At 43.3% G+C, this 16,812-nt stretch overlaps 1 protein-coding gene across 12 annotated transcripts in view; it reads left to right on the forward strand.

The window, feature by feature from the left end:
- Nucleotides 1–16,812, forward strand: part of LOC100118446 — a 117,408-nt gene that overhangs the window by 60,571 nt on the left and 40,025 nt on the right. For 2 of the 12 annotated variants that reach the window (XM_031925817.1, XM_031925816.1), the window contains exons 2-3: nt 16,219–16,291; nt 16,428–16,482. The exons of the other annotated variants lie outside the window; for them this stretch is intronic. In XM_031925817.1, coding sequence (XP_031781677.1) covers nt 16,284–16,291; nt 16,428–16,482 — 63 coding nt within the window. In that variant the 5' untranslated portion in view covers nt 16,219–16,283. The remainder of the gene's footprint in view (nt 1–16,218; nt 16,292–16,427; nt 16,483–16,812) is intronic. 12 annotated transcript variants of the gene reach the window in all.

Below are 16,812 nucleotides of genomic sequence, written 5' to 3' on the forward strand. Positions count from 1 at the left end.
CGCAAGGCTCTGTATTGCGTTCGTATGCAAACCGCGATAGCTGCTATTCATTTTTAAACGCGCCGCGGAAAAAGCTCACGAGAAACCTGTATTTGCCCTCCATCGGCTCAGAGACGTTTTCCGCTATTTCCAGAAGTCATTTCTATGCCCACAGAAAGGCTTCTGATACGTGCATTATGGTCGTGATTCTCGCCGAGCAATATGCCCGGCTTATTTGGTCTCAGCTCCGCAAATATGCATCGCAAGTCCAGCATCAAATTTCGGTCCGTCCGCACGCGCGCGCATCACCTACGCTCGATGTATTATATGTACTTTTCCGATCCGTTTCTGTACTGTCAGCGGTTTCCGTATATACAACGTCCCACCCGCACGCGAGTTTGCTGCAAAGAAGTTTTAAAAAATGTATGAGGCTGTAGAAAGCGGCTATCGCATAGCTCCCTTTTTTGGTGTCACGTGCGTCTCAGGAGCTTTGCCACCCTATCCCCCTTGAGCAATGTCCGAATCTCGCCGTTCCATTATGCGGGCGGATCTCTATGTGAATGTGCGCGTCTCTGTATCCTGCACCTCCCAAAAGGTTTCGAAGGATTATCGATCGGAGCTGGCGACATCACCTGAGAACCGATTGAAATCCGATTCCCTCCCGTGAGACTCGTCCACGCGCTATATAGCGCCGATATTTATATACAATACACGCGTGCGTATCTGCGGCTATATCTATATAGGTGATTATAAAGAGAAGGGACGCATGATGTTTGCAAGAGTCTTCTGCGGTCCCAGCAGTGTAGGTAATTTTTTATTCATTTAGCGATTCCGCGCCACGCGGAGACAGAGGGTCGCTGCTCGCTTCATGAGCCCGGAAGGCACGCGAGATCTTTTCTGATGTGTACTATATATAGGTATAGCGAGGTCGTAGTAGCTGTACGAGAGGGGCGAGCCGGGAGATCGATTCGACTAGCCGCAAAAATTGTGCTTCTTTCTTTCCCTCGTACAGTCGTATCTTTCGCTTACTTTCGAGATGTCCCCTTTTCAGCAGATTTCTCGGGCTCGAGGGCTTTAGTGAATAAGTGATCGAAGGGCCGCTCTGGCGAGTACGTGACAGTGCGATAAATGGCCAATCAGTAGGGAATGATCGCGAACTCGATTTCCGTACCTTTTGCGCTGTGCATAAAATATATCGTTGGGTCGCTTATTATTCTCGTGTACCGTATAGTATACTGCGATAAATTGCACCAAGGTTTATATATTTGCGTAAAAAATACCGTTCGAATATAATATGTATTGTTCAATATGCATATCACGAATTTATCGCACAATTAATCGTCAGAAAATCGAGCTTAACAGGAGCTCGTTAAAGCATCTCGATTAACCAGTTCGATCTCGACGGGTCATCTTTCGTGACCTTCATTATTTTTCTTCTCGTCGCCTTTCACCCTTTTTTGCGGCGACTGCACAATGCTCGGGACTTTTCAGCTTCCGCTATTTTTAGTGCGGAAGTGGAGCGCGTCGAGAGTTTTGTTTGCAGAACTCATTATGCAAGAAACATAGAATGAGAGTGAAAGACGATAGTGGAAGGTAGAAATAGAGAAAAATAGAGGAGGTACGAAATATATAGAATGATAGCGACGAGCTTTGTTTCACTGATTTATAGGCGATTGGTTTCGCTTGATCTGTTTTAATCGATAACACGAAAATTTGTTTATGGGGCTTCGCTGAAAGTGACTATACCAGTATTTATATTACAAATTTATGCCTTAATGTTTCAAATACTAGCTGCAATATTTCATATTCATTAAATAGAATAAAATACTACTGCAAAGTCACAATTTATGAAAACATACCGGTAATTAAACTAATTAACAACATGATCATTACAAAAATGAATTCGCTTGCATAAAAGTATTATTAATTATTATTGCACGATACATTTACGCCCTCCTCGTAACGACAATGTCAACCTGCACATCACAATTATCTTCTAGTTGTTCAGAAAGTCGCTTCTAGTTAATTATTTCAGCAACTCCAGCTCGCCTCGCAAAAACGTCAGTTTCATTCAGTAGCACAGCTGTCGCGTGAACAACCTTTTCCAAAACATGACACTCCCGTCGGTTTGCACAATAGAGGCAGCATTACATGTCTCGCGAGTAAGTCTTTGACCGATGACGACAGCAGCGCGTTTGCCCGACGAAGTTATTATAAGAGTCATGTTGCAGCATTTCTTTACGAAAAAGACACAGAATCTCGCCGTAAATAACAGCTCACACACTCGTCGGATTTTTATCTACACGTACAGCTACATCTCCTACGTTGGCTGTATAATATGGAGGAGAGCACGAGGATCATAAGGACAGGATTCGAAACTCAATCTTCTCGAAGCGCATTGCTGCAACTGTGTGCGCGATATGTACGCCGAGTAGCCTCTGGGAGCTGAAACGTGTGTTTCAGTTCGAGTTACTTTATCTATCTTTCTCTCTCTCTCGTTACTCTGTTTTCGTAAACCCGTGTGTCCGTGTATTCTAACTCGCTCTTTTTTTCAGCATCGCGTGCGGTACCACTGACAGATAAAGTTTGGCCGCAGCGGGAGACCTACTCGCTATTTAAATTTAAAGGCCGGACTTCTTCTGGAATTAGTTTTAATCTGAATTTACATAGCGGCTTTGCGCGGAGGAGTATGGAGTTTGCAAGTTTTTGCGCGCGAATGGATAGCTCTCTGCGCATTTGCATAGCGTATATTTACGCGGCAAGCGCGCTCGCTCGCAGGGAAAATCGAGTTGACGAAGTTTCGAAATCAAAGAATTGAATTTGAATTTTCCCCCGCTTCGCCGTGCGTAAATTTTTCGGCTATTAAATTTCGACGATTCATTTACAATCCTGTCGGCGTCTTGATGATGATTCATAACGCAGCGGAGAGACACGATGGGACACCGTGGCTTACCGCGATGCAAACTGATTCGCAAAGATTAATGATGCCGGGGATGAAATCTTGAGCAGCGGAATATCTCTCGCGCCAAATCCCCTAAATTCCAGCTCCAACCTGACACTCCGCCGTCTCGTGTATATGCAGGCATTAAGCAATTCCGATCATCAAACACACGCGCCGACTAATCCCGATGCATCGAACTCGTATTAAAAATTTATCATCGCGAAGCTGACAGGCCACCTCGCGATAAGGCAATACTTGACGGCAACGAAAAAAAAATACAGCTCCATCAGCGGCCCTTCAACTCTCGCTCCCAATTTTCCCCATTCGTTATCCCCTTACATGTTGGCGTCCCATCTGCCTATCAGTTCTATTTGTCTCTCGTCGGCTTTCCCCCGAGTTCCACTATTGCAGCTTTCCACGCGATACCTGTCTAGTCTGCCAGTCGAGGCTTCAGAGATTCTGCGATTCTCCTCTCGATTGTTCTGTCGTCTTATCTCTCCCTCTTGCTCTTCCCCCATACCTCTCAAGTTGAGTGGCGCATATATATATATATATATATATATATATATATATATATCTATTCGCCATTCCGCTGCTGTACTCGGGAGCCGTGTGCTGTAACGGAAATTGTTCTCGAGGGTCTGCAGCGTATAGCGCAGGAGGGGTTACCTGTTTACCCTGGCTTGTCAGAGTCTGACGCTGGGAAATGGCGCGGATCTATCTCTCTCTCTCTCTCTCTCTCTCTCTCTCTCTCTCTCTCTCTCTCTCTCGGCAAATTGACGTGAATAACATATTTTCGAGCGCGCGGAATGGATCAAACGCGTTACGCGATTTTCCGAGCTGCTGGTTGGATTAAAGTTGACCTTGTGGTTATTCAATTTGTTCGAATGAAAACATAAGGGGAAACAACTAAATAAAGCGAATCGCGAAGACGCCTCGGGCCAGCAATTTTCGATTATGCATCGACAAAGTGAACCGTAGAGATGGAGAGGAAACACCGAGAGACGGACTCTTTCTCTCTCTCTCTCTCTCTCTCTCGTTCTCTCTCTTTCTCTCTCTCTCTTTCTCTCTCTCTCTTTCTCTCTCTCTCTCTCTCTTTCGCCACGGCATACCAAGCTGAAAATACAAGGTCTCCCTCATTGAGCAGCTCCGGCAGTCACGTGGAAATAAGGGTTAAAAGACTTCCTCGCGCTCTGCTCTCCTTTGTTTTTTTCTCTCCTCACCTTTTCCGACCCCCTTATTCTTTGTCGTCTTCTTTTCGGTGCTTCCATTTCGTCGACTTTTACGTCTCAGGCGACGACGACGACGACGAAAAGAAAAAATAAAATGTCGAGAAAACAGCAGTGGCCGCTCGCTGTGCTGGGACGAAAGGAGCGAGCAGCTTGTATTTTCATAACTCTTGCTCGCACCCCTGTGACACAAGGTGGGAAGCATTTTTTCACGGCTCTCGCGGCGCATAAGATCGAGTTTCGTTATGTCACGCGCATTCATAAAATTATTTTTATGACCGGGTTTTCGTATATGAGTTTTCTCTCTATCGTCGCTAAGCGCCTTATGAAGTTTATAATCAGACGCGCGGCCTCGAAGTTGGATTTAATTTTTTTTACGATCTGCTTTGCGTTTGGAATAAATAAAAGCGCAGCTTTTATTATCGGAGTCGTTTTATTTTTTTCATAAAGATGTTAATCGTATAGGAAAGTCCGATCAAAATCGTGTTATACTACTTGTTTCAATATTTTAACTTAAAACGAAAATATCAATTATTAAAAACAAGAATTTTAAGATCTAATTCGCACAGGAAAAAGTTAAAAGATTTTTAAGTTTACTCTGGAAAAGCATGTGCATTTAAATAGCATAAAACACGCGCGCGCTCTTTCTTTCCACCTTGTCTAAACATCCAAGAAGCTTCTGATAAAAAAAGATACCTGTCCAAGAGTACATATAGGGGTGGAAATTGTGTATACACGGGTTCTTGACTGATAAAACCTCGCGAATCTCTTTTTGTATACCCAAGACACTCCGCAACATCATCAATCTTGAATTATTCGATACCTCGCTTCCTGGAGAGGTTTTTCTCCCAACCTCTGGTTCATATTTATTAAAATTGGGTGAGCCATCTGCTACTTCAAAGCGAAGTGGACGCGTCCACTCTTGTTCTTTCTCGTGTCTGTCAAATCTCTAATATTATGACGTCGCGTAATATTCTTTCTGAGAAATACTGGTGTAGGAGGTGGACTCTCGATTCGCTTCCGTAATGCACTTACCGTCGTTTGACGACGATTCCCCGGTGGAAAGATGTCGAGGGAAACGCAAAAAGAGGACGGGAAGAACAAGGCTCTTTCTGGCAAGGAAAAGGAAAGTGACGACTGCTGCTCTTCCGTCAAGAGGGTCAGGGAAAAAATTATTATAGCGATAAACGATCCTTTTGGTCTCTCTTCCTGGTTACCACCATTGCGACGTTCCTTAGATGTTATGAAGTTATCGATTTATGAATTTCTTTCGATGAGTACTTGCATATCTTAGGAAACGTGATCAAGTCATTGATTTTTATTTAGATAGCAATAACAGTAAAGTTCACACTCAAAAAATTTAGACCGTGTTGAAACAAGATGTGATTGTAAATCACGGTGAAGCCACAAGGACATTGATATGGTGATGGACTGTTTCGCAAGCCGTAATGCGTTACATATTCATCGTTTCCTTCTCGGCTCTGTACTTGTCAGAAGAATAAACCTCAGTAGCAGCTTAGGAATATAAAATGTAAAGTGATTATCATAAAATCATGTCAAATACAAGAAGCATTCGATTTTGGACCAAAAGTGCTTACACAAGCAATCACTCAAAACGCTGAGTTTTGAATTATTTTCCGATTTCATCGATTGGTCGCGAAACAGGACAAAGTTTATTATTCACACAGCACAGGTCTGTGTTGGCGCGTACGTTACATCTTATTCATGAATATTCAAAGGCACTCCGGTGCAGATGATGACCTTACTTGAATATGCGCTTTTAAAATTCGACGTTCAACGTCGCACACTCTACAAGACAAGAAAGTGCATATTCACCGACTGTCGTCGCGCGCAGCAAATTCAATCACTATACACGCTCACCGAAAACCTAGTAAACGTGATTAATTGTTTTTCCCGCAAAGACACATGAGTGCGCGCGCCATAAAAAAAGAAGAGAGAATATAAATAATGGATGAGTTGTCACAACGCGCAGCTGCGCGAATAAACTGATGGAAAGCCAACATTGATATAAATAAGCCATAAAATTGGCATTGGCTTTAACGAGCTGATAGGGCCGAAATACTTCCGCGAGCGCGTAAAAGCGTTTATTACAAGCCGCGCGAGGAAAGCGTGCGGCGCCATATCGGCCCGCAGGCCGAGGCGTTACAGAAAAAACTTCTTTGATTGCGCCACTTGGCCAAGCCTCCCGAAGGTCATTCCCGCGTGTACACCGCAGAGCAGCCTCGTAAAACAAGGCCGCTGAGAGAAAGAGCCGCACATAGCGTTGCGTAAGTCCCGTATAGATAAAAAAGAAGAAGGAAGGGAGGGCTAGCCGAGGCTATAAAAATTACCCGCGAATGAATTTTTTCTCGCCCGAGCGCTTCGGGGCTTTGTAGGCGTGTTATGAGGAAGAATCGTGTAATGGCAGGATAGAGAGAGAGAGAGAGAGAGAGAGAGAGAGAGAGAGAGAGAGAGAGAGAGAGAGCGAGAGAGAGAGAGAGAGAGAAAGCCGTCGTCGTTGTCGGCGGGGCGGAGGGAATAAAAGCGATTCGACGCTCGCAGAAGCGACGTGTTTATCGTGCCGTAACCAGTGTCGTAATAATGCAGCTTTCCTCTCTGTGTCTATACGCGGGTGGATATACGCGCCTCTCGACCCCTCGCGATATATCGCTCGCTTCGTGCTACGAGGAATTGCCGAGGGTGTGCATTCTCTCTCTCTCTCTCTCTCTCTCTCTCTCTCTCAAGCTCGGATTTATGCGTGAGTCTGCTAGCCAAGCCCGTTTTTTTTAATGCTGAATATAGGCTCGTGAATTATTCATTATACGGAGGGAATTTAATTTGCTCGTATCGCCCATTGTGTGCCCTTGTAGTTTGTGCCCCCTATTTTTTTTAATGCTGTTTCATCAACGTTTCGATGAAATCCATGTGTAGCCGCAGTTTTAATCGAATCGAAATTAATTTATTCACGTGGAAGAATACGTTATTCGACGTTATTTTACATATTCAGATTATTGCCTGCATGTACTTGGATACGATATCCCGGGCGACCAAAGCGAATTTTTGCGAGCAGCAGAACAATGTATACGGGTTCGCTACAATAATATTGTATCCTATTTAACCCAACAATTTCAGCCGGTGTAAATGCAAGCTTTATCATTGGTACATTCGCGAGTCGATCAGCCCTGGTATAATAATCAACCGTTAATTAACACAGCGCGCCAGTTATTTCCGCCAGATAATACAACTTTAAATGCGTTGTCGCACATAGGCATAAGAGATCCGAAGAAACGCCGCAAGAGTAAAGCCGCTGCAGGAGCATCAATTTCCAGGCCCGACCATTAATTATACTCTCTTCAGAGCAATGCAGCGAGAATTTGTTCTCATAATCCAGCTTCTAAAACACTTCCTCGTATATGGCTACGAATTCTCCCGCCTCTCTGCCTCTCAAGGAGCTTTTCGGCTCGTGGAATTTGCAAAATGCACACATCCATCCTATAAGCGGATCCGACGCGCTAAAATCCAATTCGCCGCGAGAGAGCAAACTTTTCACCGTCGTCGTCGCCGTCGTCAGCCGAATTTTCCAGCGTTATATATAACAGGGTCAAAAGCGTTGCGGCATTGATCGAGAGGACGGCGTATGCACCGCTTAATTAAGCTTCTTGCACACCTGACTCGGCTGCCGCGAACGCGAGTGAAAAAAGGCCTATATACCGGTGCACGGGTGTCGATGATCCGCCACTTAACCGACTTTTTGCTATTCTCTCCCTCCATATACTGGCCCCACGATGCTCTTCTTCTTGCTCGGGCTGTGTCTGGGATTTCTTGCAAGCTGTGATGCGGCTCCCCGGGGGCAGCTTTGCAGTCTTTAGCTTCTTAGCCCAGCTTTTTTGCGCGGCTTAGACTGAGAGTGATTGGGTCGTTATTTCTGTAAACTGTATTTTTCAAGCGACTGCTTTTCTTCTCTCTTTGATGCTCAATCGCGAATCTCTCGTTTATTGTAATTGTCCTTTCTTCCCAGAGCGAGCTTCGCTGTTTTTCGCTGCTGGATACTGTGTCTCTACGCATACGCGCAGACGGAGACGATCAATCATTTTTTTCTCTCTCCTCGAGCGACGAGAAGAAGCGACGGTAAAAAAATGTTGACTGAAAGGGTGGATTTATTTAAGGGGTACATATATTACGGGCGCGATGTGTAAGGCCATTAGATTGAATAACTTTCTCAGCGGACGTGTTTGCGGGTGTGCCTCGAGATCTCCTCCTGCTTATACGTGAGGAGCTTTGGCAGCTAATTCAGATTTGGCTAGAACAAATTTCGCGTACAGTCTACCCTGCATAATAAAAGCCTCTCGCCGTCTTTGAAGTCTGGAAAAGCTCACTCGATCGATTGGGAAAGCACGAGACAAGTTACACACGTGCCGTGGCTGGATTTTCAACCTTGATTTAGCTTTGCCCTGTGCGCGCATGGCACGGTACGCTAGTCCACGCGCGTCAATTGTTCCTTTAGTTTAGTAGATGTGCCGCCGCATGACAAAGAGCGCGCTCGAGAGTAGAACGCTGCTGTGAGAGAAAAGGGCATGTGAATTCTCACACCTCGTCGAGGTCGCGCTCGCGACGAGCTTTCGTTCGTGAAAAACGATTTTAAAAGGGAGGAGCCACGACTGATGTGTACTATCCGTACTCTCGTGTTCGAAGAAAGTTCACACGTAGGCTTTTTATCACATGCCTTGGCCCAAATGGATGTAAATAGCCGCTTATATAGAGAGCCGAGTGCAGAGGCCCGTCTTTGCACTAACTATATACACCTATACATGCCTCTTGATTTGTCTGTGTGCTGTAGCGCGTACTTGCTGCGTTCAGTGGCAAGAGCTTTCGGTTTGTAAAAGGAAATTTTCATTCAGGGTGTACATTATCGCTGTATGTATACTTAGATCAAAATACGCATTTTTACACGGTTTCGAATTACGTAATTGGAAATGAAAAACACCGTACGTTTTTACGTAACATACATAATACTGCAGACAGAGCCCACGCGAGAGTCATACGGAATATAATTGAAAAAGTGCGAAAAGCCATAAAAGTCCGCGCGCGACAAAGCTCAAATCCATTATCCGTCCATGAATTTCGTTCCTGCGTGTGCATGTATACCACTCGTACATATTCGCGGAAAATCGCCCCAACAATACTGCCCTCGATAATTAAAACTTATTGAGCTCCAGGCGAGTGCTTCGTTCGGATGTACGTACGCAGTCATCCCTGTAACCTCGTGCACAGAGTGCAGCCTTTTGTCCATTTGATTGTTACATTCGGCGAGAACGGCCGTTGTCTGTTTCAAAGGGTTTCGTGCTTGTGTGCGTGAAAAATATTGTCATTTTAGAGGGATTTAATTACAACGAAAGACAAATAAAAGTATAGTAACGAAAGGAATCATAATCACGAAATGTCAAGATTCCAAAGCAGCCATTCGTGAATTTATGCAGGCTTTAATTTCCTCCAAAAATTCACGCTCACATACACAGTACAGCTCTATGCATAGTCGCATTCTCCTGCATTTGATGGAAGTTTTAATTTATACGCGCTTCATGTTATGGAGGCTTCCGAGCGTTTTTGTTTCAAATTTCAGTTGGACGAACTTCCGACTCTCATAAAAGTTTCCTTTTAATTATTCGCTACTCCGTAGATGCACTACAGCGTAATTAAACAACAAGTTGTTGTGTACGAAATCACGATGTCTAATTACATCCTCAGAATCGCTTCTATAATCTAATAGAATAGTGATGAAGGATAACCAACACCTTATATGTTTGGTATATTATACCTAACCGAATCCACTGTGCAAACCCATTGAAATGCGCGCTCACCAAACATGGCACATCTCTCGGAGCTGACTCCAAAATTAGAATACATTCGGAAATCCGCACACATGAGAGTTCGCGCAATAAACCGACGGAAAGCTCTCTCGCCTTTTGACAGCGACCGCATCCCTCTCCAGCCTTTTCTTCCGACACCGCCACAGCGAGAGTATGAGAGACAGTCGAGCCTCGCGCGGTTAAAGCTGCGGTTAGAAACGAAATTCAGACAAAGGTCGCCGACAGAGATGGGTTAGTGAAGTATCGACGTTGGACCGCGCTAATTAAAGCGGACGTTCCACACACGTACAGGCGTGTACATACTTTATTGCCGTAGGCAACTTTCCGTCCGATACGACAAAGTTTGCGCGATTTTCCAACTCGCCTGGAGGTGGCAATTGTACCGGGAGGATCGTCGGCTGCATTTTGCTCGAGTCTCTCTCGTTGAGACTCTCGTGGTTTGTCTTTTAGTTCTGTATACTTCCGATGTAGAAATTGGGCCTAAAGTATAATCGCCGTAAATATCCGACGTTCACCTTGCGGATTCCAGCGCGACGAGACAGAACGAGAGCAGCGTAGAGACTGTTTTTTCCACTGGAATAATTTACGAGCTCGCCACAATATTTTTTCTGCCAGGCTGCAGGAAAAATACATCGACAGTATAGTGAGAGCGGGAGTTTTTATTTTGCATAAAGTAGAGCGCGCACTCGGGTATTCGCGTGGATTCATTAGTGTACAGTAGGAATAAAGGACACTTATATACGTTACTGGGCGATCGAGTCATATATATTTTTCTCTCTCTCTCTCCCCCCCTCTCTCTCTCGCTCTCTGTATATATATATATATATATATATATATATGTGTGTGTGTGTGTGTGTGTATACGTGGGATACGGGTTCGTGCCCTCGGCAAATCCGAAAATCCTCCGGTAAAGCTACATGAATGGCAATTGAATTATGGCTATTTTCTTCGAATCGTTTCAGCGTTGAGACAATACTCGCTATAGGACGTTATATGTATACAAGCTTTTTTGTGCTCCCTTCGCTTATCGATGTATTATCGCATACGATCGTCGTTAGGATGATATAATTTGCTATTCGAATAAAATTCGAATTACCCAAAAATGTATAATGTGAAAAGAATTGAATTTTTGAATGAATAAGGCTTGTGAAATTTTAGAGATTTCTCAACCGGCTTTCTTATTGTGAAGTCATTATGCAGAAGCGTATGCGCGCATACTGTTCGCAGTTGCAGAACACGTTCCGCCTTCTTTTGCACGTACGCAGCGCCGGGTAATGCTCATGTAAAGTCAGGCTAAAAAAGTCTTCCATCTCCTTACTTTTTTCTTTCTCGCGCTTGCCAAAGCTAAAGAGGCATGAGTCTCCAGCGGGTGTGTCTGGACTTCAAAACTCTTTTGATATCTTTCGTTCTTTAAAATGATTCTCATTTTATATAATAATGATAGGTATATAATAGCCACCCTACTCTAAAAAAGTCATATGGTAATCATTCTATTCGTTCTCTAATTAACTGTTCTTTTCACCGCGTAATGTGTGTCACGAATGATAAAACTGCCTTGTTTGTCCTGCTGCTTCCGCCACTCATGCTATATTGTTTCAAAATAATGCACAAGCACAAATTAGTCGATAAACGCTTTTCAAAAATAAAACCACCTATTACCTCTTAAAATGTGTGATTACAAATCGAGTTACAGCAGCGGGCAACGTATACAGTGCTACACTAGAGCTTTCGACGCCGAGCTAGCCGCCTATTTATCATGGCGCTAATGAAAATACGACGTTAGCGCGCGCGCACGGCTGTGGCTCTCGGATCTCGCGAGGGATAACGAGCTGCCTCCGCTACGCGAGCGCGCCCAGGAATATTTATCGATCCGATCGTTCAGTGTCAGCTTTAATGCTCGTAAATATTTAGCCGTCATTAGCAAATATACTTGACTCATCGCCGTGATTCTTGCGATGGTATCGTTGCTTGAAATTCTTCGTTCGCGCGATATAGAGTAGAACTTGAGCATTTATTTGCCAAAGTCGTCGCGACAATCGTGATTCGGGAAAAGAGAGTAAAAAGCGTTTAAGAGCATAAACATGCGACGAGGTGAGCAAAAAATAAACGGTAATAAAAATTTAACTTTGAATCTTATATTTATCTGCCCACGGACCAGCATCGCAGCGCGATTATACACTTTGCAAACTGCCCTTTCTCTATCTCTCTTTAATTCTTCCTCTCCAGGCGACCACTACTCTGGAAAAGTTGCGCCGAAGTATAACTTTTTCGTATATCTCTTTCCGTCCTCGGTGCTTGAAGCAGTAGAAACAGAGGCGTTTGGTGCGCCGCGGTAAAGCAATGACGCTTGCTTTTCCACCATTGCAACTTTGACGGTTATGGCCCTTCGGAATTTTCATTTCTATATAACTCCGCACTTTACTTTCGCTGATGTGAAGTTATAATTGCGATCGAGATTGGTGGCTTATACAAGTGGATCTTATATGAAAGTAGGCTGAAAGAGTTCCTACTGTAAATACTTTCCAATTACAAGAAACGAATTCGAACCTACTTCACCATACCTATACCAACAGGCTTCGATGCGGTGCGCTCATAAATTAAAGGTCGGGAAGTACGTTAATCGATGCACTCACCAATACTCGTAAAAAGCCGAGCGTATAGCGCGCGTGCGGTATTTCTCCCCTTGTTTTCTTTCCTCCAAGCTATCGTAAAAGCTCCCTCGAGAGCTATTCACGAGCTTGACTTTGCAATCCGTTGAATGGGCCGAAAAATATTATGAAGCCATTATCGTTTATTATTGTTTAGCGATAACTCCGCGCGCTTCTATGTTATGGTAAATAAAAATTGATAAATTCCGTGATTTCTGCTGGGGTCCATGTTTCCATCGGATCCCTTTTTTGCCTTATGCTATAGCACTGCTTCGTATACAAACCTTCGACTTTATTATTTAGGTATAAAATTCGATTGAAACCATTTTTTATATTTATGACGAAGGATTGTATCAATTTCCCTTAGACAAACACTACATTTTCTTTCATTAATCGTGCTTAAAGATATTGTTGGCCAGCTTTAAACCGGTGAACTTAAAATACAACACTTTTATTGCACAATGATAAACGTATTGAAAACCATAAAAGACGTATTGAAATTATTATACAGGCGATAAATTGCAAGCGTAATATTACCACGAACAAAACACTCATTAAAACAATGGATTAATTAATATCCAGTATAGCGGTGCTCGTTTCCGACGTGCGCGACATGAATGTGTCCGCAATATAGCGCTTCACTGCCGCGTTTTTCCACGAGCATCGCAGCTTCGAGCCGTGAACCGTTGAGAGAAAGAGAGAGAAAATTTTTCTCTCTCTCTTTCTCTCTCTCTCTCTCTTTCGGTGGAAAAGTGGGGTAAAAAAGCTCGAACCGCTATCGAATAACCGCGCGCCGCAAGGAACACGTAAGAGAATAGCTAGGGGTAATGGCTGCACTTCAAGTCGAATAAATCTGACCCAGTTACAAGATATTACATCTGAAATTCCTCGAGTATTATATCCGCGGCGGAATAGCAGATGAGCCCTAGCGAGAGTAAGAGAGACGGAGAATGTCAAAAGAGAAAATTGCGAGAAAAGGCCGCGCATGTTCCTAACGGAAAAGGTACATATCAGAGAAAGCAATAAGAAAAAATGTAACGCGAAAGGCTAAAAAGCTCTGAGAAACAAAGAAACTCCCCAGCAGGAAGAGGAAGAAAATTTCTTTAAGATCTCGCCCGAGTTTGAAAACTCGCTCTCGTCGTGTGAAGCGGACGAATAAGCTCAGCTGGATTTGGAAGAAGAGTATGTGTGCGCGCGTGTGTTTGTGTGTGTCTGTATGTGAGTGCGTATATGACTGTGTGGCCCTTTGAGACCCAATGAGCCGAGAGCTCGATTTCAAGTGCTAGTGAAGCACTTTACAGGACGTTCTCGTCGAGCTTTATGCCACTCGCTCTGCGCGGAAAGGCTGAAAGATCGTGAAAGGAGAGATAGCGTTAAGTGAGAAACTGGCAGAGCGCGCGCGGGAGGGTTAAAGCAAAAGGTTGCCAGTGAAAAAGTTGCGGTGGAATTCGGCGAGTTTTTAAAATGGAAAAGAGCCGCGCGCGGTTAACCGCGATTGATCGATGGATGTGAAATTCGTTTAATGCAAGCGTATCGGTTACACGGAAGTATAAAGCTCTTGGTTGAAAACCGAAATGATTTATTCATAAATGTTTGAGTGACACTGCTCGCTAAACCACATATTTTATGACCTTTTTGAAGCTTCTTTGAAAAATCAAAGCAACCATAAAAAAGTGTCAAGTGCCAAAGGAGACTGGCTAATACTATAGAGCGCGAAGTAAAGCTTTTTCCGCGGCTTTCCACTCGAAGGATGAAGCTCTTTGTTTAACACGCTGTTTTATGCCGCGTTCAGCTTGTCGGGCTAGGCTGCAATTGCCTGCGGTACTTAAAATAACCAACGCCTACGCTGGTCTCCTTTATGACAGGGTGTCTGGCGGCGATATACTTTTATATTATGTGGAATGCGCAACGCCGCTAACCATTACCTCCTGTCGTGTATCCTTTTATTTTTTTTTTGCTGCAGGAGAACAGTTAACGTTCTCGTTTGCACTTCCGGACAATGTGTACACGCGTGTGTGTGTGTGTCTATACGCGCTACAGCCATGACCGTTGCTTCCCGAGTATGTGTAGCGTTTAGCTAATGTGAGTGACTTGGCGTTTCCTTTTACTTTGAAGTGGCTGCTCGTGCCGTACGAAGTTGGTGAGATTAGCTCTGGAGAATTATGTTCGGGTCGTTGACTTTTACCGTCAAATCTGAGAGCTTCCGAAATTGAAGTCGCAGGAACTGTGTCAAATTGTATTTATTCATGACTAGAGCTTCCAACAATTCGTTATGGGTATTATTCAGTGCGTTTGAAGTGACGCCGTACTGTGGAAAATTTAATTGAAAGTCTGAGAATTGTTGAATAATTTATTTTGTACTCAGAAGATCATGAGGATTATTTTTAATCTTATGTGCCCAGCTCTGGTCTGTGGATGTTTACGAATCTCGTAAAATTATCACATTAGATAAACTTTCTCAAGTCATAAATTTCGTCTTGAGGTACTCAATTACAACCGCAATAGACGATTTTCAATACGATTTGAATACATTACAATATATTTCATCGTCATGAATTTCTGCAATGTACAATAAATAAACCGAGAAAATCACAGATTGCATTTGAAAGATTCATCGATAAAAATAAACTCGGAACAATTCAGCGAATCTCCCTGCCAAATCGCGAAATCCCCTCTCTCTCGCTTCTCATATACAATTTCAATAAGGTCTCGCAGATAAAAAAGGCTAGCTCAATATTTGACTGTCACAAAATTTCAGGAGAGGAAAAAAAGGCGATCTCACCAGCCACTTTTTTTATCGCAAGCCCGAGGAAGCTCGCGCGCGCGATATATATATATATATATATATATATATATATATATATATATATATATATTATCGGGCGCAGGGGGCTATAAGCGAAGCGAACGATATCGAGAGACGAGGTTCGCACGTGTAGCGCACATATACATATATATAAAGCTCTCGAGCTGGGCTCTGCCTGAATAACTGTCGGCTTAGGTACCAGTCAGAAAGTCAAACCCGGAAAACAATTCTGGACGTTATCGGACTCCATTAGCGTCTGCTGTTTATCAAGCTGACGGCCCGCTCGATCATTCCGCACGTATAGACTCGCTGTGTGTATATTATACGGTACGCGCCAAAATTACGATCGGCTCTTCTAATGATTCTGACGTATAGTTATAGTTATATACGAGTATGCTGCTCTCGTATATAGGTACAGCCGACGTGTCTGGATGCTCTCGGTATCCGGGGAATTTTCAGTTCCAGAACTTGCCACACAGAATGTAATCCAACCTGTCGATTCCTAGATTAGATTTTTCTAATACTCATTACAATACAAAATACTATATGCTACAGTATACTCAATATTATACGTACACTCACACGCAGATCGTTTTTATATAGAAGAGTGAAAATAGTTTTTACAATTACTATTACGAATTCACAATAAGCTTTCCTGCACTTTTTGAGGCACCAAGCAAAGAAAGCAACCACTTTTGCTTAACTTTTGTGCAAATTCATTGATCAAGTACGTTTATTTTGATTTTAGTTATTTGTAGAATCTTCGATGAATAGCAATTCTCAGTGCACATCCAGATAAAGCAACGATTAAAAATGCCTAGGTAAATCATTTCATTAAGTACCCTTGATCCGCAATAAATGTATCATTGTCAACTATATTGACGATGATAACTTTTAGTTCTAATAACCAATAAGCAACTTTAAATCGATGAATAAAAACGCAAACATTTCTTTTAGACGTACAGTCACCTGGAGCAACGAGAACACTAAGATATCCGAGGTGATATCCGAGGTAACGCGTAACCATCCCAGTATCCAGCCCCCCCCCCGTCGTTCTGCCCCCACCACGCCTCTTGATGTTGTGTTGCATTGACAAAGTAATCCCTTTATGCGCTACCCCCGGTCATTCTCGTAAAATTTTATGATGATTCAGCGTAAACTGAAAGAAAATAAAGATTATTCTATTACCGGCTTCGGTATAATATGAACGTAGTTTTAGTATAGGAACTGCCTCCACATCTGTCCTCGAAGTAGTTGCACCATTTCCACGAAACTTTGATTTATTAGTTGTGCCTTATTTTAAGAGGATGTCAGTGTGACTTGTCACATATGGTTTATCATT

Source organism: Nasonia vitripennis (genome assembly GCF_009193385.2).
Source record: "Nasonia vitripennis strain AsymCx chromosome 3 unlocalized genomic scaffold, Nvit_psr_1.1 chr3_random0004, whole genome shotgun sequence".
Classification (NCBI taxonomy): Eukaryota; Metazoa; Arthropoda; class Insecta; order Hymenoptera; family Pteromalidae; genus Nasonia; species Nasonia vitripennis.